We start from the raw sequence: 25,956 nt of genomic DNA, 5'->3' as shown, positions 1-25,956 counted from the left end.
TGACATGCAACTCCAGTAGCCTGAAATGAGAACCCTGAAATTATAGGCCAATGTGTTACGCATTAAATACCTTATAATTTTGTCAATTACACCTCAATAAAGCCAAAAAAGAAAAAAATACATCAGACTAACAGATCTTTCAATAATACCCTACACATGTAAGATATGCTCACATGTGTGATATTCTTAATCTACAGTGGCATAATTTTCACTAAGAAAATTCTTTTGTATAAGCTGAATGAGGTAAAAAAATGATGGCAGTGGCTACAAGTTTTAAGATTCATAATTGTGAATGCTATATAAAAATTTCCATAGGTTAGCCTAAGTAGAATCCCTATGAAAAAGAAACCAATTAAGTTCTCCTTACTAATGCAATTAACCTTTAATCCCACATGAAAGAAAGGTTTCATTTGCTTCACCTTTGGATTGTGTAATATAATAATTTCTCTGTTAGGAGACTCCAGTTTCTTTTTCCATTCATCCAGAGTTACAGCAAGCATGTATGTTTCCTTAAAAGAAAACACCATTCATTAGATTTCTCTAATAGCTTTTCTATTAAAATTAAACTTTTTTTTACAAGAATACCGCTAGATAAATCACTACATAAGAATATCCAACTCCAATTTATCAAATTATTTGAAAAATCTTTCAAAATTGCAACAGATAATAGTATAGAATAAAATTACTCCTGATTTTATCATCTAAACTAGATAAAATCATTGTTAACATTTTGATATACTTCTTTCAATAATATTAATGTCTACTCCAACTTAAAGAAAGCAAATTCCAGACTGTTTCCAGAGCCAGAAAAATAAAAGGCAAAAATGACCAATCCTGTGGTCATAGTTTAAATATGAACAATGATCACCATTAGGGGAAAAAAAAGTTAATTTAAAGACAAAACAGGCATAAAGGCATAACTTTATCTTGAAACTAATTTGCAAAAAGAAATGCTATAAATGTAATCTGGATACAACCAAACTCTTTCTGGAAATTTCATTAAAATGAGTCACAGGAAAAGATTATTAAATGAGAGAAGGAAAAAAGTGAAATGGGGTCAGGGGAATACCTCTAATACTTGGCTGAAGCTCTCAGAGTAGGGAACATACTTATTATCTTTGTCTCCCTTGTAAAACCAGGTACATCGTCTCACTTCTGATGCTAGCTCATCCCAGTATACAGCGTACCGCATCCTCTCCCCCAAATGCACATCATATCTGCCCCCATCGGTGGGGACAACTCTGCCATTGCAATCTTTTCCTATCAAGGATTGGAAAAGGGAAAAGAAGTAGATATACTAAAATAAACCTCCCAAAATACAATTCTGAGTTATATTCTAAATAACGTTATGAAACATACAAATTTTGTTTCTACCTGGCTAAACATTAAATAAAATGGGGGCACCTGTGTGACTCAGTCTGTTGAGCATCCGACTTTGGCTCAGGTCATGATCTCATGGTTCATGAGTTCGAGCCCCATGTCAGGCTCTGTACTGACAGCTCAGAGCCTGGAGCCTGCTTTGCAGATTCTGTGTCTCCCTCTCTCTCTCTGCCTCTCCCTCGCTTGTACTCTATCTCTCTCTCTCTCTATCAAAAATAAAACACTAAAAAAAAAATTAACATTAAACAAAATGGAAATAATATTTTTTTACTACTTTATAAACCATCAAAACCATTCCTGGTTTCAATGATACATGAAAAAAATAATACCCAACACTGTTTTGTTCTTTTTCTGAGGAGAGAGAACAGTGTTTCATTAAAAAAAAAAAAAAAAAGTATATAAGGCTTTTTTATGAATTTTTTGCTTGAGGGACCAAAAGGTAAATTAATGACCATGACCATCATGATGTAAAAGTGGTTACTAGCGTCATTCTTGTTTCATAAAAGAAGAAAAAATAAGTGACAGTTAATTCATTCTCTTGCAATGTGACATCCCCCACTCTTCATAAACAAAAACTGAAACATAAACTAGAACATAAGAAATAGTAGATAACTATGCAAAAATTGTAAGTACTGTTTTCAAATACAGACCAAATTCTTAAGTATTTTAAAATGCTATCGAGACAACCAGAAAAAAATCTAAAACTTATTTTTTTTAATAGTGCTCAATATAAGAACTATTACATCAGACTGAGAGAAATAGTATGTCTTTATCTAATACAAATCATCATTTTCATCCTACCAGAACCATAGGCGTCTTCCAGCTGCTGTGAATCCTCAGAGTTAAAAGGAATCCATGTCTCCTTAGAATCTATTATTTTACAATAGAACCAATGAGGAGAAACTGGTTCATACAAACTGCCAGCATCCATGTCTAGTAGCTCAAAGGAACTACATGAGTTTGGTGATGGGGATGGATCTGACTGGGACAATTGTTCCTGGTGTGACCCCACTGATGACATTTCGCTCTCTAAAAGACAAGATGAAAGAAAACTATCGGGAAAAAGTTATTTTCCTTCTATTAACACTGAAATTGCTCTCTCTCACACACATACCTGGTCATTTTTAAGGAACCACGTCTAAAAAGAATCTAAATCTAAACTGAAAATAGAAATAAGTTCTAAATTAAGAGCTGGATTTGAGAGGGAGCTTTAAACACAATGTTTCTTATAGTCAGACCAACCGCTTTACACTGATCTCCCAATCCTCTCAGAAAACTACATGGTTTTAATCAGACAATAAATTAGAAGACAAACCCAGAATCAGAAGAAACACATGGTCAAAAACTTGACGGCAACAAAGCATCTGATCCCAATTTCAATCTAAGTCTATTGATAAAGACAAAAAATTGACTCCAACTGTCTTAGTAACACCTGGATTTTAGGGCTCCAGACCCCTATCATTATACATTGACATGATTACCGGAATCTTAAAATACTGAAAATAAAACTATTCACTTAAGAACCTGTTACCTTTTATTGATCTTTGAAATGTGCTTAACCGGGGACTAGGGCACAAATTCCGAAAACACGAACCCCCGTTTGAGCCACTGCGCGCAAGAGCGCACCCACTCACACCTGCCAAGGCTCAGGTGAAAAGTAACAAGCGACCTCAAAAGCCTCCTTCCCTCAGAGGCGACTCTGGCCTACGTGGTCCTACCCCGTCAACACTCAGACCACTCGTTAAAGAACAGCGCACACATCAAAGAGTACTCAAGCTCTGCGGAGAGTGAGCAACGTTATTGGTCTCTCGGCACCGAGCGCAGCGGGATGGCAAACACCCGGCTTCGCTCAGAGCGAACGCTCTCGAGGCTATCGGCCACTTTGATCTTTTTTTCCTAGCGCCAACTTACCTCGGCCACCTTGGCGTGTCCCTTCTCCCCACGACCCTGGGCCTTCTGCAGCCCGGATCTGGGACCTCAGAGCTCGGGGACCTGCCTCCTCCCGCTTCCAGCCCTGCAGAGAGGAGCGGAACCACCAATAGAAACAAGGTTAATTTCCCAGTGCCTTACAGGGCGCAGTCGATACAAAGGGGGCCCTGACCGCTTTCCTAAGGACCGAGGTCACCCACCCCCGGGCTGGTACTCCCAGCACCCCCTTTCCCTGCCTCAGGCATCGCGTCCGACTCCGCCCCCGGCACCTCCATCCCGCAGTGCCTCCAACCCGCACCCCAGTGGGGCCTCCCTCAGCCCAGCGCCCACCCCAGCAAGCCGTCGCGGGCTCACCTGGCTGCCCCGCTGCCTTTCACACTCTCCTGTCCTCGCTGAGGGGGGCACATGTCCCCGCGGCGGCCTTTCCCCTGAGCCCGGGCGGGGCGGGGCGGAGCAGGGCGGAGCCTGCGGCCCCGCCAGGCTCGTGCCCAACACCGGTCTCCACTGCGCTCCCAGCGGGTGAGCGGCAAGCCAAGCTACTAAGAGCAAAGGTGAGGTGGCCGGGACCGCGGCGTGGAAGCGATGGGTGGGGCGAGGAAGGCAGCAGGGGACTGGCAGGAAGTGTCGCGAGAAGTGGAAGGAATCGCGCGAGATGTGGCTCCTTCCTGCGGGCAGGGAGCCGGAGCGCCGAGCGCACGGGCGGTGCGTGGGGCGTGCCTTGCCCTCTGAGCCGGTGCGCGGAGTCTCTGGCTGAGGTCGGAAGTCTTTGAAAGGCAGGGATGGAGGATGACAGGTTAAGGGAGCATTTTGAGTTTCAGGGAAAGACAAAGCTTCTTCGGGATTAATCAGCCCATCCTCCTCACTTGGTAGATTAAATGGGAAAAGAGGCCCGCTGACTCCGGTACTATGTCGGACCGCACTAAAGGGCCGGGAATGGTGCCGGGAACCCGAGGGAGACGCAATAGAACGGTAGGGCGCTGGCAGCGGCATCGTCCACCCAGACTCCTGGGTGCACAGGAGAATGGATACCATTGGCATTTGCAAAGACAAAAGGGTTATCTCTGGGGCTTTCCCCCTCCTCGTTCTGTTTTATTAGGATTTCAAGGCTGCCAAAAAGAAAAAAAAAAAAAATGCAGAGGTGAGCTTCACCGGATTTAAAAGCTGCACGAGAGGTTGGAAACGAGATATTTTTGTCAAAACAAGATGACATAATTGAGGTGAAAAGTTTAAACGAATTTCCCACAGTCATGAAGCTAATGGCCCTGCCCTGCTCTCCTGAGTATTTAGTTTTATGGAAGACGTTGGCTCCTTTGGGTATTCTGTAAGATACTTGCCTGTTTTCTATCTAGATTATAGGGCAAGGGGTTCAGGGAATGTTTAGTTTTATTTCTTCAGAACCGAGAAAAAACTTACAACACTTTAATTCTCTTACAGGTCAATAGCCACACACAGATATCCACAAGTTTACTTATACCTTCTAAAATTTATAACACCTAAATAGCTTCTGCTCTGCAGGAAGAGGGTGAGGAATGCCAGAACTGTCCCATTCTCTAGGATCTTGTCAGATGATTAGCTAATATCATAGACTAATAGCTGGCATTTGCTAATCTCTTATTACATTCTAGGTAGACTTGTAAGCATCTTACAGGTGTAATCCCATTTAGTCCTCCTGGCAACTTGATGAAGTACAGACTATGGTTATCCCTATTTGCAGAGGTAAAATGACTTCCCCAAAGTCATACTACCAGCAAGTGATGGAGTCAAAATTCTAAACACAGTATCTATCTTCAGAGTCTCCACCTAAGTAACTTACCTAAAATCAGTTAACTGACAAAACTAGAACTTGAATTTAGATCATCTCTAAATCTCCATATCCTCTATACGAGCTGTTCACAATTTTGTTTTGGTCTCAAGAACTCTGCCCTGTAATTATTGAGAATCCTATAGGATACTGTTTATGTAAGTTATATATATCACTGTTTACTAGAAATTAAAACAAATTTAAATATTTACTAATTCATTTAAAATAACATTAAAAGCCTATTTCTTGTAAATTTTTTATGGAAAAATAGTTTCCAAAATGAAAGGAAAATCAGAGAAAAGAATGACATTGCTTTACAGTTTTGTAAATTTCTTTAATGTCTAGTTTAATAGAAAACTGTTGGATTCTCATATTTGTTTCTGCATTCAAACTGTTAAAACTTTAGTTTTGGTTGATGTATGTGAAGAAAACCCAGCCTCCCTCAACTATGCTGTAGCTGGAGAAGGAGGAAGTATTTTAATAGCCTCTTCAGATAATTGTGGCTATTCTTTTTAATGCTACACTAAAATTCAACAAGTGGTGGCTTTTTAAAGGTTAGTTGCAATATGGAATCTGAAAACATATCAGTGAATTTTTTATACTCTGATACATTAAAATCCATTGGTCTGTTTTGCAGTTTGAGTGGATTTTTTACCTATATGTGATTTATGAGATCAACCATTGGTCATTTGGAAAATATCAGTTCACTGTGCTGTGCAGTCTTCCAAATATTAACACATTTCATAATACAATATATATGTATATTTTTTCTTTTTTTTTTAAATTACCATCAATCTCATTAGAAGAGTCTGTAAATATTGGGAAGCTGTCAAGCTCTTAGCAAATACAAGTTCTCTAAATTCTGCTTTTTTTCTTGAAAGGCCAGATTTTATCACAGGCAAGAAGTACTGTCAGTTGTTTTCCTTGAAGTGACCAGCTCACTTTGTTTTCAAGAAAAGCTCTGTCAAATAGCTAAATCTGACTAGTCCTAGTTTCTGTGTTGTACTTTTAAATAAAAACGTTGCTCCATGAAAAAAAGAGTAGCTAGTTCAGTTACCAGTTCAAATAATCTTTCTTTTTCCTCAAGAGACCAGCATACTTTAGTATACAGAACTGTTTTATGCATACTATTTTGTCACATATAATTTGAAAAAGGTGTGAACGCAAGGGTTAGGATTTAATAAAATTAATAATTTGTACTTCGTGAACAGTATTTTTAAGTGAAATGTGCACTATTTTTATTACAGATGCATGGCAGTGCACAATACAGTGAATGACTACAATTTGTTTTTGTTAAGGTCAGGCATAAGGCAGGGTAAAGATAGGAGTCAGAGGCTTTATTTGGGAACTAAGGTCTCGGGCGAGGTTCCGTGACTCAGGGAGAGAGAGGAGTCAGGGAAGTCGCCCCCAGGTGTGGAGGGGTGGGGTTTTTAAGCTGCAGCGGTTCCGGGTTTAGGTCCGGGTGAGCGTTTTTCCCGTCACGTCGTGCTGTCGCTTGGTGATTGGTTGACCTCCAATTCGTTCTGGCACCCTACTAGGGGCTTTTTGTTCGGTTGCGCTGGCAAGATGGCCGTCCCTTCTGTGGTTCCAAGGACATCCTCAGTTTTCACAATTCCTGCTAAGGCGCAAGCGTTTTACCCACCATTGCTTTTGCATCAACAGTGCAAATGTCAAAAACTTAGCAATGGGGCGCCTGGATGGCTCAGTTGGTGAAGCGTCTGACTTTGGCTCAGGTCATGATACCGCGGTTCACAAGTTCCAGCCCTACATTGGGCTCTGTGCTGACAGCTCAGAGCGTGGAGCCTGCTTCAGATTCTATGTCTCCCTCTCTCTCTGCCCCTCCCTGGCTCATACTCTGTCTCTCAAAATAAATAAAACATTAAATTAAAAAAAAAAAAACAGCGAAAAAAGCAAATTATGTCTTAGTATTAATAGTTTTGTTGTTTTAAATAGGCTCCATACCTAGTCCAGAGCCCAACACGGGGCTTGAACACATGACCTTGAGATCAAGTCCTGAGCTGAGATCAAGAGTTGGTTGCTTAATGGACTGATCTTATGATCCCTGAAAGGATCCCCAGCTTGCATGGACCATAGCAATTAAATGTGCCCACCCTGCAGCTTAGAATACAAAAATAATGGTTAACACATTACCTACCCTGAAGGAGTTTACAGTCTTAAGAGACAAGCAGATAAACAAATTAATGTATCTTGAGTGTCCTAAGAGACAGGAACCATATACACTAACAGTTCCAAAGGAGGAAGCAATCAAATGTCCTGGTATACTTCCAGAAATTTTCATTCGGTCAGTCTTTGATGGGATTCATGTATTTGCATTTTAAACAAGCACTCCAGATGACTTAGAGGCAGATAGTGTGGGATCTACACTTTAAGAGACACTGCCTTAAGCAGATAAATTTTAGGTTCCCAAGAAGGCCCAGTAGGTAGGCTCAGAAAGAGAATATTTTATGGTATATTGCTCAGAACACACACACACACACATACAATTTCACTGGCTATTGTTTACAGTTGTATATCAGATCCCTTATCAGAAAAAAAAGGCAAAATCTGAAACAAACCCTACCATTCCCTTTCAATTGTCTAGTGCAGGAGGCAGCAAACTTTTTTCTGTGAAGAGCCAGACAAATATTTCAGGCTCTGTGGGCCATAAGGTTTCTGTCACAACTAATTAGATCGCTTGTTGTAACACAAAAATAGCCAGAGACAAGAGGTAAACAGATGAGTGTGGCTGTGTCTCAACAAAACTTTGTTTGCAAAAGGAGGGGTTACATTGGGTCTCCAGTGCTAGGCAGTTTGCTGACTCCATGCACTAGTACAAAAGATAATGCTAATTGCCTGTAAGCTGCCTAAAGAGCAAAAGCAAGAGTCTAAGGGTCATGAAACAACTGGATTTTATATCCCGAGTTGGAAAAACTGCTAGGCATCAATTTTGAATTCCCATGTCTTTCCAAAATAAACCATATTTCAGCATCAAAATGTATGCGTTGAGTGCCTATCAAGGCATTAGGTAAGAGGATACATAGTTTTTGGAGGCAGGAGTCCTCAATACCTGGTGGACAGCTAGGCATCCTGAATGGAGAAAATTCCACCGTTGGATGGTCTGACTATAAAATAAGAACAGGGCTTCAGGCTGTGATGGTGGTTCTCAAATTCAAATGAATGGAAGAATATGCTAAGTAGAGTCTTTAAAATGTAGATTTTTAGGGGTGCCTGGGTGGCTCAGTCGTTTGAGCATCCGACTTCAGCTCAGGTCTTGATCTCACAGTTTGTGAGTTCTTGTGAGTTCGAGCCCCGCGTAGGGCTCTGTGCTGACAGCTCTGAGCCTGGAGCCTGCTTGGGATTCTGTGTCTCCCTCTCTCTCTGCCCCTCCCCCACTCACAGTCTGTCTCTCTCTCCTTCAAAATTAACTAAACATTAAAAAATAAAACAATTTTTTTAAATAAAAAAATGTAGATTTTTAGATCCAACACCCAGAGCTTCTTATTAACTAAAATAGTTTAATCAGAGGGGTCATTGAATCTACATTTTAACCAAGAATATACAGGCAGCCGCTGTGAGGCAAAGTGCTTAAATCAAGAAACAGAAGGTCTGAGCTAGAATTTTGGCTATGCCACTACCTTTGTTTATAAGATAATATTAGGGGCACCTGCATGGCTCAGTCGGTTAAGTGTCTGACTCTTGATATCGGCTCAGGTCATGATCTTGTGGTCCTGAGATGGAGCTCCGTGTTGGACTCCATGCTAAGCTTAGAGCCTGCTTGGGATTCTCTCTCTCCCCCTCTGCTCCTCCCCCACATGTGAGTGTGTGTATGCACATGCTCTGTCTCTCAAATAAACATTAAAAAAAATAAAAGAATGTAAGAACTAGAAGAAACCTTACTGATATCCAGTGTGATGTTCTCTTCCAACCCAAAGTTGGTAATTTTTATTAAGTCAGTCCATAAACCATTCATAAAAACACAATGTATTAGCATGGAGCCTGTATGGGATTCTCTCTCTCTTTCCCTCTCTCTACCCCTCCCAACTCACACACGTACACTCTCTCTCAAAGTAAATAAACGTTAAAAAAAAAAGAGTTGTTTTGAAAATTCATTGTATTACTTCATAGCCCCAAATGAATAGTTCCTGCCCTCAATTTAATAATCTTAGAATGTTTTAACTTTGAGGAAAATGATACATACTTTCCCTGTGACTTCTCTGTCTTCCTGCAATGAAAGCTGTTTTAGAGGCCGATAACCTAAAAATGTCAGTTTAAGCTGTGCAGCAAGCTGGCTTTCCACCAGCCCTGGGAGGTTTCCATCAAGGCTTCCTTCCTGTTGGCTACAGCTGTCAGAATGGGCTGTAGGGGCCCAGGGCAGGTGGCCTATGATAGGCCGCTTTGGCATATTGATTATTTAAAATAAAAGTTACTAAAGAAACAGCTGTACAGGAAGGACACTCAGATTATCCTCTGTCTCTCTGAAAACAGGAAACAAATCTCCCCTGTGAAAGGTACACTCGCTGCACCAGGAGGTAAAGAGACATCCTTACCACCCAGAGCTAGGAAATCTAGAGCCAAGAAGGTTGTGTAAACAACCCTTGTTATTTTTTACTTATTTACTACCCCAACCCAAATTCTGTTTACAATTCCTTACTAATTAAACCTCCCAAAGTTAAATTTTCTGTGTCCTGTCAATTCCTCACAAATTTGTCTCTTTGTCTAAAAAGTATAAACACTGGTTGCCTTGGTCACTTCTTGAGGTCTCAATTTCAGTATTGGGCCTCTGTGCACATGTAATAAAACTTTGGGTTTTTTTTCCTATTAATCTGTCTCATGTAAATTTAATTCTTAGTTCAGTTAAGGAAGACCTTAAGAATAGAGGAAGAATTTTTTCTTCCCCTCAGAGCCAATGTAAATGTAGCAAACACAAATGTAAAAATGTAACACTTTAAGAAAAATAACTAGGAGAGAATCTTCAGGAACTGGGGTTAAGAAAACCAGTGGTTCTAAGAGATTTGACACCAAAAGCCCAATCCTTAAAAGGAAAAAATGATAAATAGGTTTTCTTCAAAATTAAAAACTTTTGCTCTGGGAAAGACTCTGTTAATAGGATGAAAAGACAAGCTACTGGGGCACCTGGGTGGCTCAGTCGGTTGAGCGTCCGACTTCGGCTCAGGTCATGATCTCACGGTCTGTGGGTTCGAGCCCCACGTTGGGACTCTGAGCTGAGGCTCAGAGCCTGTGCTCAGAGCCTGGAGCCTGCTTCGGATTCTGTGTCTCCCTCTCTCTCTGACCCTCCCCCATTCATGCTCTGTCTCTCTCTGTATCAAAAATAAATAAAAATCTTAAAAATTTAAAAAAAAAAAAAGAAAAGACAAGCTACAAAAATAAAATATTTGCTAACCACACATCCGATAAGAGACTTGCATCCAGAAAACAAAGAATTCTCAAAACTCATCAGGGAAGACAATGGAGCCCAAATGTGCTTTCAATACTGTTTTTCAGTAACAGGAGCCAGGGCTTCTTGGAGAAACAACTGATTCTAGGACTAGAACAGGACAAGCCTGGAAAAACCTTCTAGTACCAGAAAGTAAGGGAAGGGAGTCAAAAAAGCCACATACAATGACGACGGGAGGTATGTCAAAAGGACACAACTGAGAGCGCTCCCAACAGCCAAAACAAGAGAATTGGAGGAACAAAATAAATAAGGTAGTATTAGATCGTAACATAAAGTATAAAATAAGCATTTATGAGTCCATACTGATAAAAATGGTTACACAGACAAATAAATGGGAGAATAAATTTCCCTTGCAGGGAAATTCCAAATAATTTACACTCAATAATTTACACTCAAGAAGGTGGAGGATAGCTCCCTATTTCTTAAGTCATGTAGTGACTTCCTTCCAAAGAGTGTAGTATGAAAAAGGGGGGGAAAAGTAATTTTATGGTGGAGAAACCCAACAAACACTATCTCAGCCAGGTGATTAAGGTTAACATCAACAGTATAAGTTACGTTGATAGTATATATGCATTTATATATGATGAGATGGGCACTTACCATCTCTGTGGTCTTCCTCTCAAAAACCCACAGCCCTACTGTATATGAGAAAAACATCAGACAAATCCCAGTTGAGGGGCAGACTACAAAATCTGACCAGTACTCCTCAGGGCTGTCACAGTCATCAAAAACAAGGAAGATCTGAGAAACTGTCACAGCCAAGAGGCTCTTACTATATGATGAGGAAATGTAATGTGGTATTCTTCATGAATGGGATCCTGGAAGAGGAAAAGGATGTCAGGTAAAAACTAAGGAAATCTGAAGACAGTATGCATTTTAGTTAATAAGAATGTATCATTATTGGTCCACTAACTGTGTCAAATGTATAACACTAAAGTGGTAATAGAGTGTGGAGTATATAGGAACTCTGTAGCATTGTAAGTTTTCTGTGAATCTAAACTATTCTAAAATAAGTTTATTAGAATAAGTCCCCCAGAAATGGGCAAAAGAACAGACATTTCACAGAAGAGAATACACAGATGGCAAATAAGCACATGAAAAGATGTTCAACATCATTAACTATCAAAGAAATGCAAAATCATTAAACCACAATGAGGTATCACTGTGCATCTGTTAGAACACCGAAAATAAAAAATAGTGACACCATCAAATACTGGTAGGGATGCAGAGAAATTCATACATGCTGGTGGGAATGCAAAATGGTGCAGCCGTCCTAGAAAAGTTTGGTAACAGCCTACAAAATTAAGCATGCAACCACTCTATGACCCAGAGCTGCATTCCTGGGCATTTTTCCCAAAGAAATGAGAACCATGTCCACACAAAAACCTGTACATGAATGTACATAGCAGCTTTATTCATAATAGCCCCAAACTGGAAACAACTAAGAGGTCTCCAACAGGTGAGTAAACAAATAGTGGCACATCCGTATCACAGACCACTACTTAGCAATAAAAAAGAACTATTGATAAGGAGAGAACTTGAATGAATCTCAAGAGAATTATGCTGAGTGAAAAAAAAGCCAATCTCTAATGGTTACAATACTGTACAATTCTACTTATATAACATTCTTGAAACGGCACAATTCAGAAATGGAGAACAGAATGGTGATTGCCGCGGGTTTAGAATGGTGGGAAAAGAGAAGTAGGTGTGGCTATGAAAGGTCAATAGTGAAAATAATTGTGATGGTGGAATTATTCTGTATTTTGACTGTATCAGTGTCAATATACTGGTTGTGACACTGCAGTAAGTTCTGCAAAAATTTTACCATTGGGGGAAACTGGGTAAAGGATACATGAAAGCTGTGCATTATTTCTTAAAACTGCATGTGAATCTACAATTATCTTAACATAAGAACTTTAATTTGAAAACATAATACCCCCAGTAAATTTGAATTTCAGGGAAACAATCATTTTTAGTATTGGTATATCCCATACAATATTTGGAATATATTTATTTTAAAAAATGATTTGTTGGGGCATCTGAGTGACTTAGTTGGTTAACCTTGATTTCAACTCAGGTCATGAGCTCATGATTCATGAGTTTGAGCCCCACATCGGTTCTGCACTGACAGTGTGGAGCCTGCTTGGGATTCTCTGTCTCCCTCCCTCTCTACCCCTCCCCTACTCACTCTCTCTCAAAAATAAATAAACATTTAAAAAAAAATCTTCAAAAAAATGAGGTTATTCATCGGAAATCCAAATGTAACTAGGAGTCCTATAATTTATCAGACAATACTACTCAGCATTAGCTTATGAAGACAGAGTACATATTGCAAAAGAAAAGGAGATTTAAGGATTGGCTGACACAAAATGTGCTCTGAACCCAGAAACTCCTAAATCCTCACTCTCAGCAGCTGGGACCTCCTGCACCTCACATTTCCTGACAACAAATGTGCCCACTACTCCTGGTAAGAAAAGCCACATGGAGTATAAACCCTCCTGTTTACACACAGGAATGAAAATGATCAGATAATCTATCCTTCCCAATTTCAGATTTAAAAGAGCTATCCCCTGGGGCACCTAGCTGGCTCAGTCAGTTAAGCATCCAACTCTTGATTTCTGCTCAGGCGATGATCTCACAGTTCGTGAATTCAAGTCCCGTATCAGGCTCCTCACTAACAGTGCAGAGCTTGCTTGGGATTCTCTCTCTCCCTCTCTCTGCCCTTCCCCTGCTCGTGTTCTGTCTCAAAATAAATAAATAAACTTTAAAAATAAAAAGAGCTATCCCCCTCTAACAAAGATTATGAAAAAAACAAAACAAAACAGAATGGTCATGAAGCACTTTCTAGAAGTAATTTTGGGTCTCCAGTATAACACTAGAATCCAAGAACCACCAGACATCTAAGAAAATATCTCTAACATGATAAAGTTGAAGATCAAAAAAGAAAGGAAAATGCATTTTGGAGGAAATTCATTATTCAGTAAAAAGAAAACATCAAGAAATTATCATTAATAATCCTCCTCCAAGATAAGGTGCTTACAACCACAGACAAAAGCAGAATTCCATAAGGGAACACAGAGAACAAAAAAATTCTTAAAATTTAAAAATATAGTCAAAATGTAAAACTCCAAATGAAGATTTAGAAGATAAAGGTAAGTAAATCTCCCACAAAATACTGCAAAAAAGGCAAAAAATAAAAAAGAAAGCAAAATGAATCAAAGAACTAGCCTAAGAGGTCTAGACAGAAACAGGAATTCTAGAAGAGTTAACAGAGATGAGGGTGATAGAGGGGCAAAATTAACAAAGTCAAGACAATGTCATAGGGCTTAGGGTATAAGTTTCCAGAATGAAAGGTGCCCAGTAAAATGCACAAAAAACAGACCCACACCAAAGCTATATTGTTAGGAAATTTCATAAGAGAGGAGACAAAAATATCCTACAAGCTTCCAGAGAGAAGGATTTTATACAAAGGGTCATGAAAACACATTCTCAAATATGCAAGATGTTAAAAAAAACTATTTCTCATGCACCCTTTTGCAGGAAGCTACTGGAGAACATGCTCTACAAAAATGGGGGAATAAATTAAGAGAAAGACATAAATTACAGAAAAAAGGAAACCAGCAGGAGAAGCCAAAAGAATCCCCAGGATAAGTAGAAGATCCCAGAATGACAATATGCACTAGGAACATACCAGTTCTACAGTCAGAAGGCTCCAGGGTAGACTTCTTCAGGAATTTGAAATTGACAAAATATATGTCTGGACATCTTAAAAGATTTACATAAATGATGAAGGGTTTGAGGTCAAATTAGTTATAAGTACATGAGCAAACTCAATAAATAAGATAAAGGATTAATTGCAGGGAAAAGAAGTTCAGAAAAGGAAATGTATTCACAGTTTACAACATTACTGAGCTCTGGTTAGCATTTACATGGTCATAATAATGTACAACAAAATCATCGCATAGATTGGGGGGTGGATTTTGAGTACGGGGGGGATGAGGACTGAGATGTGTGTATTGTAGGGGCAGAGAGTTAAACCTAAACCTCCACCCTCTGTAATAGAAAATCAGTAGAAATGACCTAAAATTGATAAATCAAAAGAAGCAATACAATTATGTCATTACAAAATATGGAGAGGCATGTGGCTGGCTTAGTCGGTACAGCATGCTACTCTTGATTTCGGGGTTGTAAATTCAAGCCCCATGTTGGGTGTAGAGATTAAAGAAAACAAAATCTTTTAAAATATAAACAAAAATTTAAAATAGGGAGATAACACCTAAAGGAGTTAGAAAAAGACCAAACACAAAACCCAAAACCAGCAAAAGGAAGGAAATAATAAAGATGAGAGCAAAAATAAATGATATAGGAACTAAACAACAGAACAAAAAATACAGGGATAATTTTTTAAAACCTCAGTTAAAAGTCGTTGCTTGTGGGCAACAACCTCTTCGCCCTTGGCTGCAGCAACTTCTTATTTGACATGTCTTTGGAGACAAGGGAAACAAAAGCAAAAATGAACTACTGGGACTTCATCAAGATAAAAACCTTCTGCAAAGCAAAGGAAACAGACAGCAAAACTACAAGGCAACAGACAGAATGGGAGAAGATATTTGCAAATGAGATATCAGATAAAGGGTTAATATCCAAAATCTATGAAGAACTCATCAAACTCAACACCCCCCCCCCAAAAAAAAAACCCAGTGAAGAAATGGGTAAAAGACATGAACAGACACTTTTCCAAAGAAGACATCTGGATGGCTAACAGACATGAAGAAATGGTCAATATCACTCATCATCGGGGAAATACAAGTAAAAACCACAGAGATACCACCTGTCAGATGGCTAAAATTAACAACTCAGGCAACAACAGATGTTGGCAAGGATGTGGAGAAAGAGGAACCTTTTTGCACTGCTGGTGGGAATGTAAACTGGTGCAGCCACTCTGGAAAACAGTATGGAAGTTCTTCAAAAAATTAAAAGAAGAGCTACCCTACAACCCAACAATTGCACTACCAGGTATTTACCCAAGGATATAGGAGTGCTGTTCCGAAGGGGCACATGCACCCCAATGTTTACATAGCAGCATTATCGACAACAGCCAAAGTATGAAAAGAGTCCAAATGTCCAGTGACTGATGAACAGATAAAGAAGATGTGGTATATAGGGGCAGCTGGGTGGCTCAGTCGGTTGAGTGTCCGACTTCAGCTCAGGTCATGATCTCACGGTTCTTGAGTTCAAGCCTTGCGTCGGGCTCTGTGCTGACAGCTTGCCTGGAGCCTGCTTCAGATTCTGTGTCTCCCTCTCTCTGCTCCTCCCCTGCTCTCTCTCTCTCTCTCTCAAATACATTAACATTAAAAAAAATTTTTTTAAAGAAGATGAGGTGTATATATCTACAATGGAATATTACTTGGCAATTAAAAAGAATGAAATCTTGCCATTTGCAACAATGTGGATGGAACTAGAGGGTATCATGCTAAGTGAAATTAGAGAAAGACAAATATATGACTTCACTCATATGTGGAATTTAAGATACAAAACAGATGAACATAAAGGAAGGGAAGCAAAAATAATATAAAAACAGGAAGAGACAAACCATAAGAGACACTTAAATACTGAGAACACACTGAGGGTTACTGGAGGGGTTTTGGGTGGAGGGATGAGCTAAACAGGCAAGGGGCATTAAGGAGGAAACTTGCTGGAATGAGTACTGGCTGTTACACATAAGTTATGAATCACTAAATCCTATTCCTGAAATCATTATTACACTACATGTTAACTAACTTGGATGTAACTTAAAAAAAAAAATAATTAGAAAAAAAGTTGTTGCTTTTGTAAAAGAAAACACAGGACTGGGAGCAGAAGCATGGTCCTTGTCACAGAATTGACTCTTTAACCTTATAACCTCCATAGAATTATTTGAGTCTTTAAAACTCAACTTTTTAAAAACGAAAAAAAAAAAAGCTGAAAAAGAAAAAATTCCAGTCATCAACTACCCATCTCCCAAAAAATGCCTGGGTGGTTCAATTGGTTAAGCGTCCAACTGCAGCTCAGGTCATGAGCTCATGGTTCTTGGGTTTGAGCCCCACACTGAGCTCCACACTGATACTCTGGAGCCTGCTTGGGATTCTCTCTCTTGCCTCTCTCTGCCCCTTCCCCACCCATGCTTTCTCTCTCTCTCAAAATAAATAAATAAAACTAAAAAACAAAACAAAAAAACAAAAACCTTTTGTAAATGCCAATTTAATCTATATTCTTCAACTTTTTAAAAAATCTTCCTACCATTAATAGAATTATAGTAACCACTACAGAACTGTTTTTAAAACCCTATTTTTTAAAGCATTTAGAAGAATTCCACACCAACAAAGTAGAAACAAGCATAGCCCACCATACCAGATACTTCATTAGGGCATATCTGTCTAAATATTTATATTGGCATTTACATTTGAAACATTAGTGGCTTATTATAAAGAAGACATAGCTGTGTTTAACATGCCAGGTCTTGGTAACTTTATTCAAGCTTTTGACAAAAACTACCCCCAAAGTAATATAAATTTAGAGACTTCTAGAAAGTCCAGATGTGAAATTCCAAGACAATTTTGAATTTAGTCTGGAGTTGATACTGAGTCAAATACTGAACCAAACCCACAAATCATAAATACTATTTTCCTTCTTAAGTTCATTATATTTTCTCAAACAGGTTACCAATTTAGCTTTCCTTTCTTTGATATTGGTATTTGGAATCATTTTAACACGGTTTACATCTTCAAGTTCTTAATTTGTACTTATCTTGAATATCTTACTATAATTAAAAATATAAATCCGAATGTGATAACCCTTCCTTACATAAGAATGCCAATTAATAAATGTAGAAGAAATGAGAGAAATAGAAAGTCACCATTAGAACACCACAGTAGTAACTTACACAAGCAAGATCTGGCAATGGATGCGAAAATGAGTGGGCAATAGTTTAAGCAGAAACAGGACATTTGCATAGTCTCAAAGTAGCTCCAGCAAATAGTCATTACAAAGAAAAACATAGTAATTTTACAGTAGAGAATCCTAGCAGACACCACCTCAGTGATTAAGGTTAACAACACCAGAAATACATTATGACATCAGATGTCATGATACACTGTCACAGATTGGAAGACACTATGTAGACATGACAACTAAGTGCAAGGTGGGATCCTGCACCGGATCTTGGAACAGTAAAAGGACATCACTGAAAAGACCAAGAAAATCTCTACTTTTTAAACTCTCTACTTTTGTTAACAGTATTGTATCAAGGCTAATTTCTTAATTTGACAAATGTTCCATAGTTGTATAAGATGTTAACATAAGGGAAAGTTCAATGAAGATGCACATAAACTACTCATTTTACAACTCTTCAGGAGGTCTAAAATTATCTCAAAATTAAAAAAAAATCTGTTAAAAAACATACACACATACGTATGTGCATAATGTGTGTATGTGTGTGTATAAAAATCAAAACTTTGTGGAAATTGGTATCTTGGGCCCTCACTTAAATAGTTAATAGTATTCTCTCCTGAATGTCACTGTCTCACTGGTTTCCTTTAAATTGGCTTTAAGGTTCTCCCCCTTCTAAATTTTTAGTATCAAGTACAATTTTCTAATTTTCATAGAAAGCCTTTTTTAACATTCTTACCTTAGGCCAAAAATAAAAATCCTAGAATAAAACTATCACCATATTATCTCATAAAATCATTCATCCCATCCATCAGACCCAGCCAATATCTTTACTCCATTTCTTCTCATCATACGTTTGTTTAGCTTTGTTTAAAAGGAGAGGAGATGGCGGATAGATTAGCACTAATAGGCCTGATAGTCTAGAAAAAAGTTATCACTTGGATATCTTATTAAGAAACAGCTGTTTTTCCAATAACAGATACTGTATACTAGAACTCACTTCTGATAGAAAAAGTAAGTCATTTACCTAAGTCTCTTCCATACCATAGCATGAAGCTACCCAAGCAAGCCCAGCTAAGACCCTTTCAATATCACTTTCTTAACTCTGTCTCTGAAATGACTGTTATTAATGGTAATAAACATCTTTTTTATAAAACAATTTAAGGAAATAAAGGTAAACATCAAATATGCCTTTAAAAGAAAATTTCCCACTCTAGCTATGGCTGATTCATTCCCTGAGCATGAATCCTTTTATCCTTACTGTTTTTGACTATCAACTGAGGTGAAATCTGCCCATAGGGATCTTGATGGTGAACCTAGTATTTTAGATGGAGAAGCACATTTCCAGATGGTCACATTTATTACTTTTGCAGTTATTTCTACTCACTGTGGCATTTAATTTTTCATCCCTACCTATCAAAATGCTCTACATGGAAGCAGCAGTAGTGAAAAGACGATGGGGGGGGGGGGGCAGGAGGGGATTAAGGAAATTTTAAGGTGGATCTTTATCCAAATATAATAAAAAAGCAAAAAAGAAAATGGCCACAAACATCTCATTCCTATGCCCCTGCCATCTCCCAATTCGCCTTCCACTATTAACATGAAAAGTAGGAGTGGTAAAACTCTACCCTAAAGATCTATACAAAAAAGGAGACAAGATACCTCAGGAACTCAATACACATTGCAATATGTTCAAGTGGTGCAAAGATAGAAATTCATTCAGAATTGCCATACTATCGGGCTACCAATATAGTCTCTTGAATAATTATATTAAACATATTACTACAAAACGTACCAAGTAGTAGAGAATACTATATTTATGAACTGCAAATAACAAAACAAAACAGAGGTCCAAGAAGGCTAAAGTCCAAGCTGTAATTTACACATGAAGTGTATGTTGAAAGCAGTCACAATGTACAAAAATGTGACAAGTAATCCAGATGTTTAAAAAAACAGAGCCTGTTTGCCTCAGATTATATCCAGTCTCATCTGGTAGGTTTTTGATAAGCCTGTTACATAAAGCATGTTTCCCTCCTGCTGATAAGAAGCAGCTTGTAGATATCCACAAATTTCTTAAGGAGTGAGTCTACTTGGCAATAATGGTAACTCCACAGTTTCCTATTACATTCATTGGTCTGAAAACTGAAAACAACTCATAACTAAAATGTTCTTTCAAGTCCTTTACCAGTTTTTCAAGTTTTAATCAAAGGAAAGTTGGAATGTATTGCTTCTTGTCACCAACAAGCATTTCAAAAAGAGGGTTAATTAACCAAAATCAAGAGTTCTTTGGTCAAGTTAGTAACAGGCTTCCCCTTTGTTCTAAGTCCTTCATAATCCTTTTTTTTCCAATTTTTCCAGTATGGCCTGGATTTTACAAACAGCCTCTTTCCTGGCCTGCCGGACAGAGTCCTGGCCCCCAGTCTCAACTGAATCCAGTTCCAAAAGTTCCTTAGTTAGCATTTCTTCCAGAAGCCAGTATGCTTTGTCTGTCTTTTTTCCTACGAATTCTTCTACTTCTTGCTCAAGATATTGGACCTTCTCCAGCACATGTATGATTTTTTTAATACTTGGAGGAGTACCTTCATCTGAAGATAGACACTCTTCAGGAAGATTATCACTTTGATCTTGATTGCTGGGGTGTTCATTGGTGGCATTACCATACAGCTGAGGCTCAGCACTGTACTGGACTTGGGAATCCAAAAGATCTGAATTATCATTGTTCATTGTTCCCGAGGACTCGTACTGATGGACATTGCAAGGAAAGTTGTGCCGGTTCATGCCTTGATCTGATTGGCTATAGGTGTAGGAGGAGTCCTTGGAGTGGGAGAGCAAAGAGGGGAAAAGAGCTGTTTTAATGGCAATCCATCAACATCAGAGTGGTTAGCCAACATCTTTCACCAGACCGTGAAGGTACATGAAAAGAGTCCCCACTAAAAAAACTAGGCATCCCTCCTTAACAATTTGAGGAAAACACAACCCTAAAAAGACAAAAGGAGTGCTCTGTCCAGTAAAAGGCAGAGAATTCCTGAGTATAATGAATCTACCCTGAAGTGTTCATCATCACGAACACCTCACAATCGCTCCTTTCCACCTCACAATCCACCCAGTGACTTAATAAATAGGAATTAGATAGTCTTCCTCTGAAGAGTTAAAACCTAAGACAGACCTTAAAAAGGAATGTAGCCACAGACAAATGATGTTTATGTCTGTGGTTTATATAATTTCACATTGATATCGTCTTCTGTGTACTGACTGAGGTAATAAAATGCAATCTTTGATTTTGTTTAACATTCAGATAGCATTACAACAAACAGTAAATGAGCGTTTTTCTGTCTTTTACAAAAAAGATGCGAACCTATAACTGCTCTAAAAAATAAAGTGTATTAAAAAAAAGAGGAAGAAACTGGGCTAAAGCTATAGGTAGTAATCACCAACTTTTTGCAATTAGTCCCCATTTAATACACACCAACGCAGGAAAGTTTCATGTTGTGCCTTTTCAATTACCCAAACATGAAAAGAACAATGTTTAGAAGGCCTCCTACCTTGGGCTGCTGGGGTGGTGGTGAGTGAGGGGACTGAGGAGAGCTGCTGCTGGGCCATGATGAAGTACTCTCACTCATGTAGAGATTCCCAGGTGGTGCTGAGGGCGCAGCTGAAGGCCAGGGGTAACGGGTTCCCATTCCATAAGCACCAGGAGAAGCCCATGAGTCCTCCTGTTGTCGTACATTTGGTCCTGGTTGTGGAACACTACGATTACCATCCCCATAAGGATAATGGGGCAGGGTCATTCCAGGGTTCTAGATTGAAAGGAAGGAAATATGCTGGTCACTGCTAAAAACAAAAACAAAAACAAAAAAACCTGAACGAAGTAATGAAAATAACTCTAGTATCAACAGATTGAGATGCTTCCTCTCTCCTTAACAGATGTACTTTGGCTGCTACCAGGCTAAGTGGTAGCATCTCTAATCAGTTGCAGTCATTTCTTCACGCCCAAAAAAAGCTTCATTCTGAAGATACCAGGGGCAGATTTAGAGACAATCAAACTCAGAAGGTAGAAGGCTTAAAATTCAATGGCTAAATTATAGCATAAATCTGTCCCAAGATACGAGAAATAAGTGGACCCATATGCTATAAGGAATAACAAATTAAGATGTATCAGAACTCCCCCTGAAGGGGCAGAGAAACAAACATGGTATCACTCATAGAATATTAAACAAATAAAAACCCAACAGATAACTGCTCACCTGTGAAGCAGGATATCCTGGAACGTGCCCCCGAAGAGAGGGTGCTTCGGTCTGGCAGTCCTGCTGAGGATACAGCCAACGAGAGACTGGGGCTGGGCTGTTGCCAGGTGAACGGTAAGTGCTTGGAACCTCTGGAGAGTAACTGGTCTGAGTATATCCAGGTGTGTAATAAGCCCCAGAGTAGGATGCAGTATTCGCCCCAGGGCCAGGAGGGTATGGTGGACCATATGCTCCATTTGTATAAGAATTCAAACTCTGTAAAAGAAAGAAAAAAAAAATGACTGAGTAGAAGAACTGAAGTGCCCTGACCTAATACCCAACTTTGAAAAGTTTGGGAAGGGACAAAGGTCAGTAACTAATGAAAATATGAACTGCCTAAGCAATCTGTGAAGCATTCTTTCTCTCATGTATTATGGCCATATACCATATATTAAACTCAGATTATCACTGTAGAGTCTGTGTTGTAGCGATGACAGGGTATATTGTGATGAATGAGGAAGTGAAGGCCTCAGGGCTGTGCTTCCCAAACACTTCCGTAAGTATACCTAACAATTACAACTGACAGTGGAGAACCTGTGCCTGCCACCTAGAGAGGGGTCCTGGGAGACCTAAGGTAATGGCTAGTCACAGAAAAAAATAACCAGAGTACAACTAAAAGAGAAGACTAGAGGAGCACCTGGGTGGCTTAGTCGGCTAAGCATCTGACTTCAGCTCAGGTCATGATCTCACAGTTTGTGGGTTCAAGCCCCACATCAGGCTCTCTGCTGACACCTTGGAGCCTGGAGCCTGCTTCAGATTCTGTGTCTCCCTCTCTCTCTGACTCTCCCCCACTCACGCTATGTCTGTCTGTCTGTGTCTGTCTCTCTTTTAAAAATAAACATTATGGGGCGCCTGGGTGGCGCAGTCGGCTAAGCGTCCGACTTCAGCCAGGTCACGATCTCGCGGTCCGTGAGTTCGAGCCCCGCGTCAGGCTCTGGGCTGGTGGCTCAGAGCCTGGAGCCTGTTTCCGATTCTGTGTCTCCCTCTCTCTCTGCCCCTCCCCCGTTCATGCTCTGTCTCTCTCTGTGCCAAAAATAAATAAAAAACGTTGAAAAAAAAAATAAATAAAAATAAACATTAAAGCAGGGCGCCTGGGTGGCTCAGTCAGTTAAGCGTCCAACTTTGGCTCAGGTCATGATCTCGTGGTTCGTGAGTTCAAGCCCCACACCAGGCTCTCTGCTGACAGCTCAGAGCCTGGAGCCTGCTTCAGATTCTGTGTCTCCGTCGCTCTCTGCCCCTCCTTCACTTGCACTGTCTCTTGCTGTCTCCAAAATAAATAAACATTAAAAAAATAAAAGTAAACATTAAAAAAAAGAAGAGAAGACTAGAGAGACCAAGCTCTGCCATAGGCTTTGTGTTTAATCTCTCTGAGCTTTTCTCTACCAGAAAAATGGAAATCATAAACTTACCTGGTAGGACTACTGTGAAAATTAAATGAGCTGATATATATAAATGCTTAGCACAGGGTCTGGCACTCGGTATGCTCAATAGATAGTAATTATTTATAATATCATTGTTGTTATTACTATCATGGCAATATCAAGAAATGAACCCAGATCTGAAAAGTACAAAGCCCATGAAAAGCCCACGTTCTTTGTACTATCCCACTCTGCTTCCCAAGTAAATAACAACAGGCTGCAATGAACTATTGGGACCTCACCAAAAAAGAAAAGGCTTCTGCACAGTGAAGGAAACAATCAGCAAAACTAAAAGGCAGCCGACAGAATGGGAGAAGATATTTGCAAATGACGTATCAGATAAAGGGTTAGTATCCAAAATCTATAAAGAATTTATCAAACTCAACACCCAAAAAATAATCCAGTGAAGAAATGAGCAAAAGACATGAATAGACACTTCTCAAAGGAGACATCCAGATGGCCAACTGACACATGAAAAAATGCTCAACATCACTCATCATTAGAGATACAAAGCAAAACCATAATGAGATACCACCTCACACCTGTCAGAATGGCTAACGTTAACAACTCAGGCAACAACAGATGTTGGCGAGGATTCGGAGAAAGAGGATCTCTTTTGCACTGATGGTGGGAATGCAAGCTGGTGCAGCCACTCTGGAAAACAGTATGGAGGTTCCTCAAAATATTAAAAATAGAACTACCCTATGACCCAGCAATTACACTACTAGGTATTTATCCAAGGGATACAGGTATGCTGTTTTGAAGGGGTACAAGCACCCCAATGTTTATAGCAGCACTATCAACAATAGCCAAAGTATGAAAAGAGCCCAAATGTCCATCGATGGATGAATGGATAAAGAAGATGTGGGGGGTGTGTGTGTGTGCGTGCACACACACACACACACACACACAATGGAGTATATTCAGCAATCAAAAAGAGAAATCTTGCCATTTGCAACTACATCGGTGGAACTGGAGGGTATTATGCTAAGTGAAATAACTCAGAGAAAGACAAGTATATGACTTCACTCATGTGAGGAATTTAAGATACAAAACAGGGAACATAAGGGAAGGGAAGGGAAGCAAAAATAATATAAAAACAGGGAGGGGCACAAAACATAAAAGACTCTGAAATATAGAGAACAAACAGATGGCTTCCGGGGGGGGTGGGGGGGGGGGGGGGGGGGGGAGGGAGATGGTCTAAATGGGTAAGGGGCATTAAGGAATCTACTCCTGAAATCATTGTTGCACCACATGGTACTAACTTGGATGTAAATTAAACAATAAATAAATTATAAAAAATAAAATGTTTAAAAAAAAGACTACAGGGGCAAATTCCTCATGTGTTACTGTCATTTTTTTTTAAGATTTTATTTTTAAGTAATCTCTACACCCAATGTGGGGCTCAAACTCAGAACCTCAAGATCAAGAGTCTCACGCATTGCTGACTGAGCCAGTCAGGCGCCCTGTTCACTATAGTTTTAAATCACCCATCCACACTACTATTGGCACCCAGAATCCTAGGTTAGATATCCAAATGAATTACAGCCAAACTTTACATTTAAATGACTATCTTAATGTTTCAATTAACTTCTGCTTCATCTTTTTTAAATGATAAAAACACAGAATCAAGTTTTCCAGTACTTGTCTAAGACTACATAATCTTTTCCACTTCGGGTAGAAAAACAAGCAAAGAATCCTATGATGTTAACCAGACTTACTGTGGTGATCATTATGCAATGTATGCAAATATTGAATCATTATGTTGTACATCTAGAATGAATACAATGTCACATGTTAATTACACCTCAGTTAAAAAAAAAAAAAAGACAGCTGGGGCGCCTGGGTGGCTGTCGGTTAAGCGTCTGACTTTGGCTCAGGTCATGATCTCGCCATTTGTGAGTTTGAGCCCCGCATTGGGCTCTGTGCTGACAGCTCAGAGCCTGGAACCTGCTTCAGATTCTGTGTCTCCCTCTCTCTCTGCCCGTCCCCTGCTCATGCTCTGTCTCCCTCTGTCTCAAAAATAAAGAAAACATTAAAAAACTTTTTTTAAAAAGACAGCTGCTAATAACCGAAAAAATAATAGTCAAATTTGATTTCTAGTCTAACACATCAAAAAATGAGATGGATCGGGACATCTGGGTCGTTCAGTCAGTTAAGCACCCAACTCGATTTTGGCTCAGGTCATTATCTCACAGTTTATGAGTTCAAGCCCCACATCTGCGCTGATAGTGCATAGCATACTTGGGATTCTCTCTCTCTCCCTGCCTCTCTGTCCCTCCCCAGCTTGTGCTTGCGGCTCTCTGTCTCTCAAAATAATTCTTTTTTAAAATGAGATGGATCAAAGTGGCAGGACAATCATAATTCTGTAGAAAATAAACTCTTAGCTATATTTTTATGGCAAGAGGATAAAAGACAGGGTGTTATCACCACATGGCCAAAAAATTCCATGCAAGGACAGGTGCTTGGAAGATCCAGCAAGGCATTCCCTAACCAGAGGGATGACTGAACCACCCCTTGTTAAAGCCACTGGAGGGCTGTTAAGATCTTCCACCTAGATGTGCCTAAAAATAGAATCCTTAATATAATATATGCTGTTAGAAACTTGATAAAACATCATGTGGCTTTTTGTACTATTATTCAACTTCTAGAAATTCTTCCTAAGGAGAAGATTCAACTACAGAAAAAGTTATAGGCATGAATTTGTTCAACACAGCATTATTTATAATCACACAAAACTGTAAACAACCTAAATTTCCTCTA

General features: G+C 39.4%; 2 protein-coding genes across 10 annotated transcripts in view; both read right to left on the bottom strand.

Moving 5' to 3' along the window:
• The window catches only part of DDHD2 (DDHD domain containing 2), a 30,901-nt gene extending 26,217 nt beyond the window's left edge, over positions 1-4,684 (bottom strand). For all 3 annotated transcript variants that reach the window (XR_007457982.1, XM_049631431.1, XM_049631430.1), the window contains exons 1-5: positions 3,664-4,684; positions 3,292-3,394; positions 2,182-2,409; positions 1,070-1,260; positions 420-509 (exon numbers count right to left, since the gene is read on the bottom strand). Coding sequence is in view for 2 of the 3 variants with exons in the window: in XM_049631431.1 (XP_049487388.1) it covers positions 420-509; positions 1,070-1,260; positions 2,182-2,409; positions 3,292-3,394; positions 3,664-4,347 (1,296 nt within the window). In the remaining variant the exon portion in view is untranslated. The remainder of the gene's footprint in view (positions 1-419; positions 510-1,069; positions 1,261-2,181; positions 2,410-3,291; positions 3,395-3,663) is intronic.
• A 12,364-nt stretch (positions 4,685-17,048) lies between these two features.
• The window catches only part of BAG4 (BAG cochaperone 4), a 49,064-nt gene continuing 40,156 nt past the window's right edge, over positions 17,049-25,956 (bottom strand). For all 7 annotated transcript variants that reach the window (XM_049631436.1, XM_049631434.1, XM_049631433.1 and 4 more), the window contains 3 exons: positions 21,737-21,991; positions 21,035-21,289; positions 17,049-20,306 (listed from right to left, as the gene is read on the bottom strand). In XM_049631436.1, the coding sequence (XP_049487393.1) occupies positions 19,821-20,306; positions 21,035-21,289; positions 21,737-21,991 (996 nt within the window). In that variant the 3' untranslated portion in view covers positions 17,049-19,820. The remainder of the gene's footprint in view (positions 20,307-21,034; positions 21,290-21,736; positions 21,992-25,956) is intronic.

Source organism: Panthera uncia, chromosome B1 (genome assembly GCF_023721935.1).
Source record: "Panthera uncia isolate 11264 chromosome B1, Puncia_PCG_1.0, whole genome shotgun sequence".
Lineage (NCBI taxonomy): Eukaryota > Metazoa > Chordata > Mammalia > Carnivora > Felidae > Panthera > Panthera uncia.
This window is presented reverse-complemented; position numbering and strand designations above follow the sequence as displayed.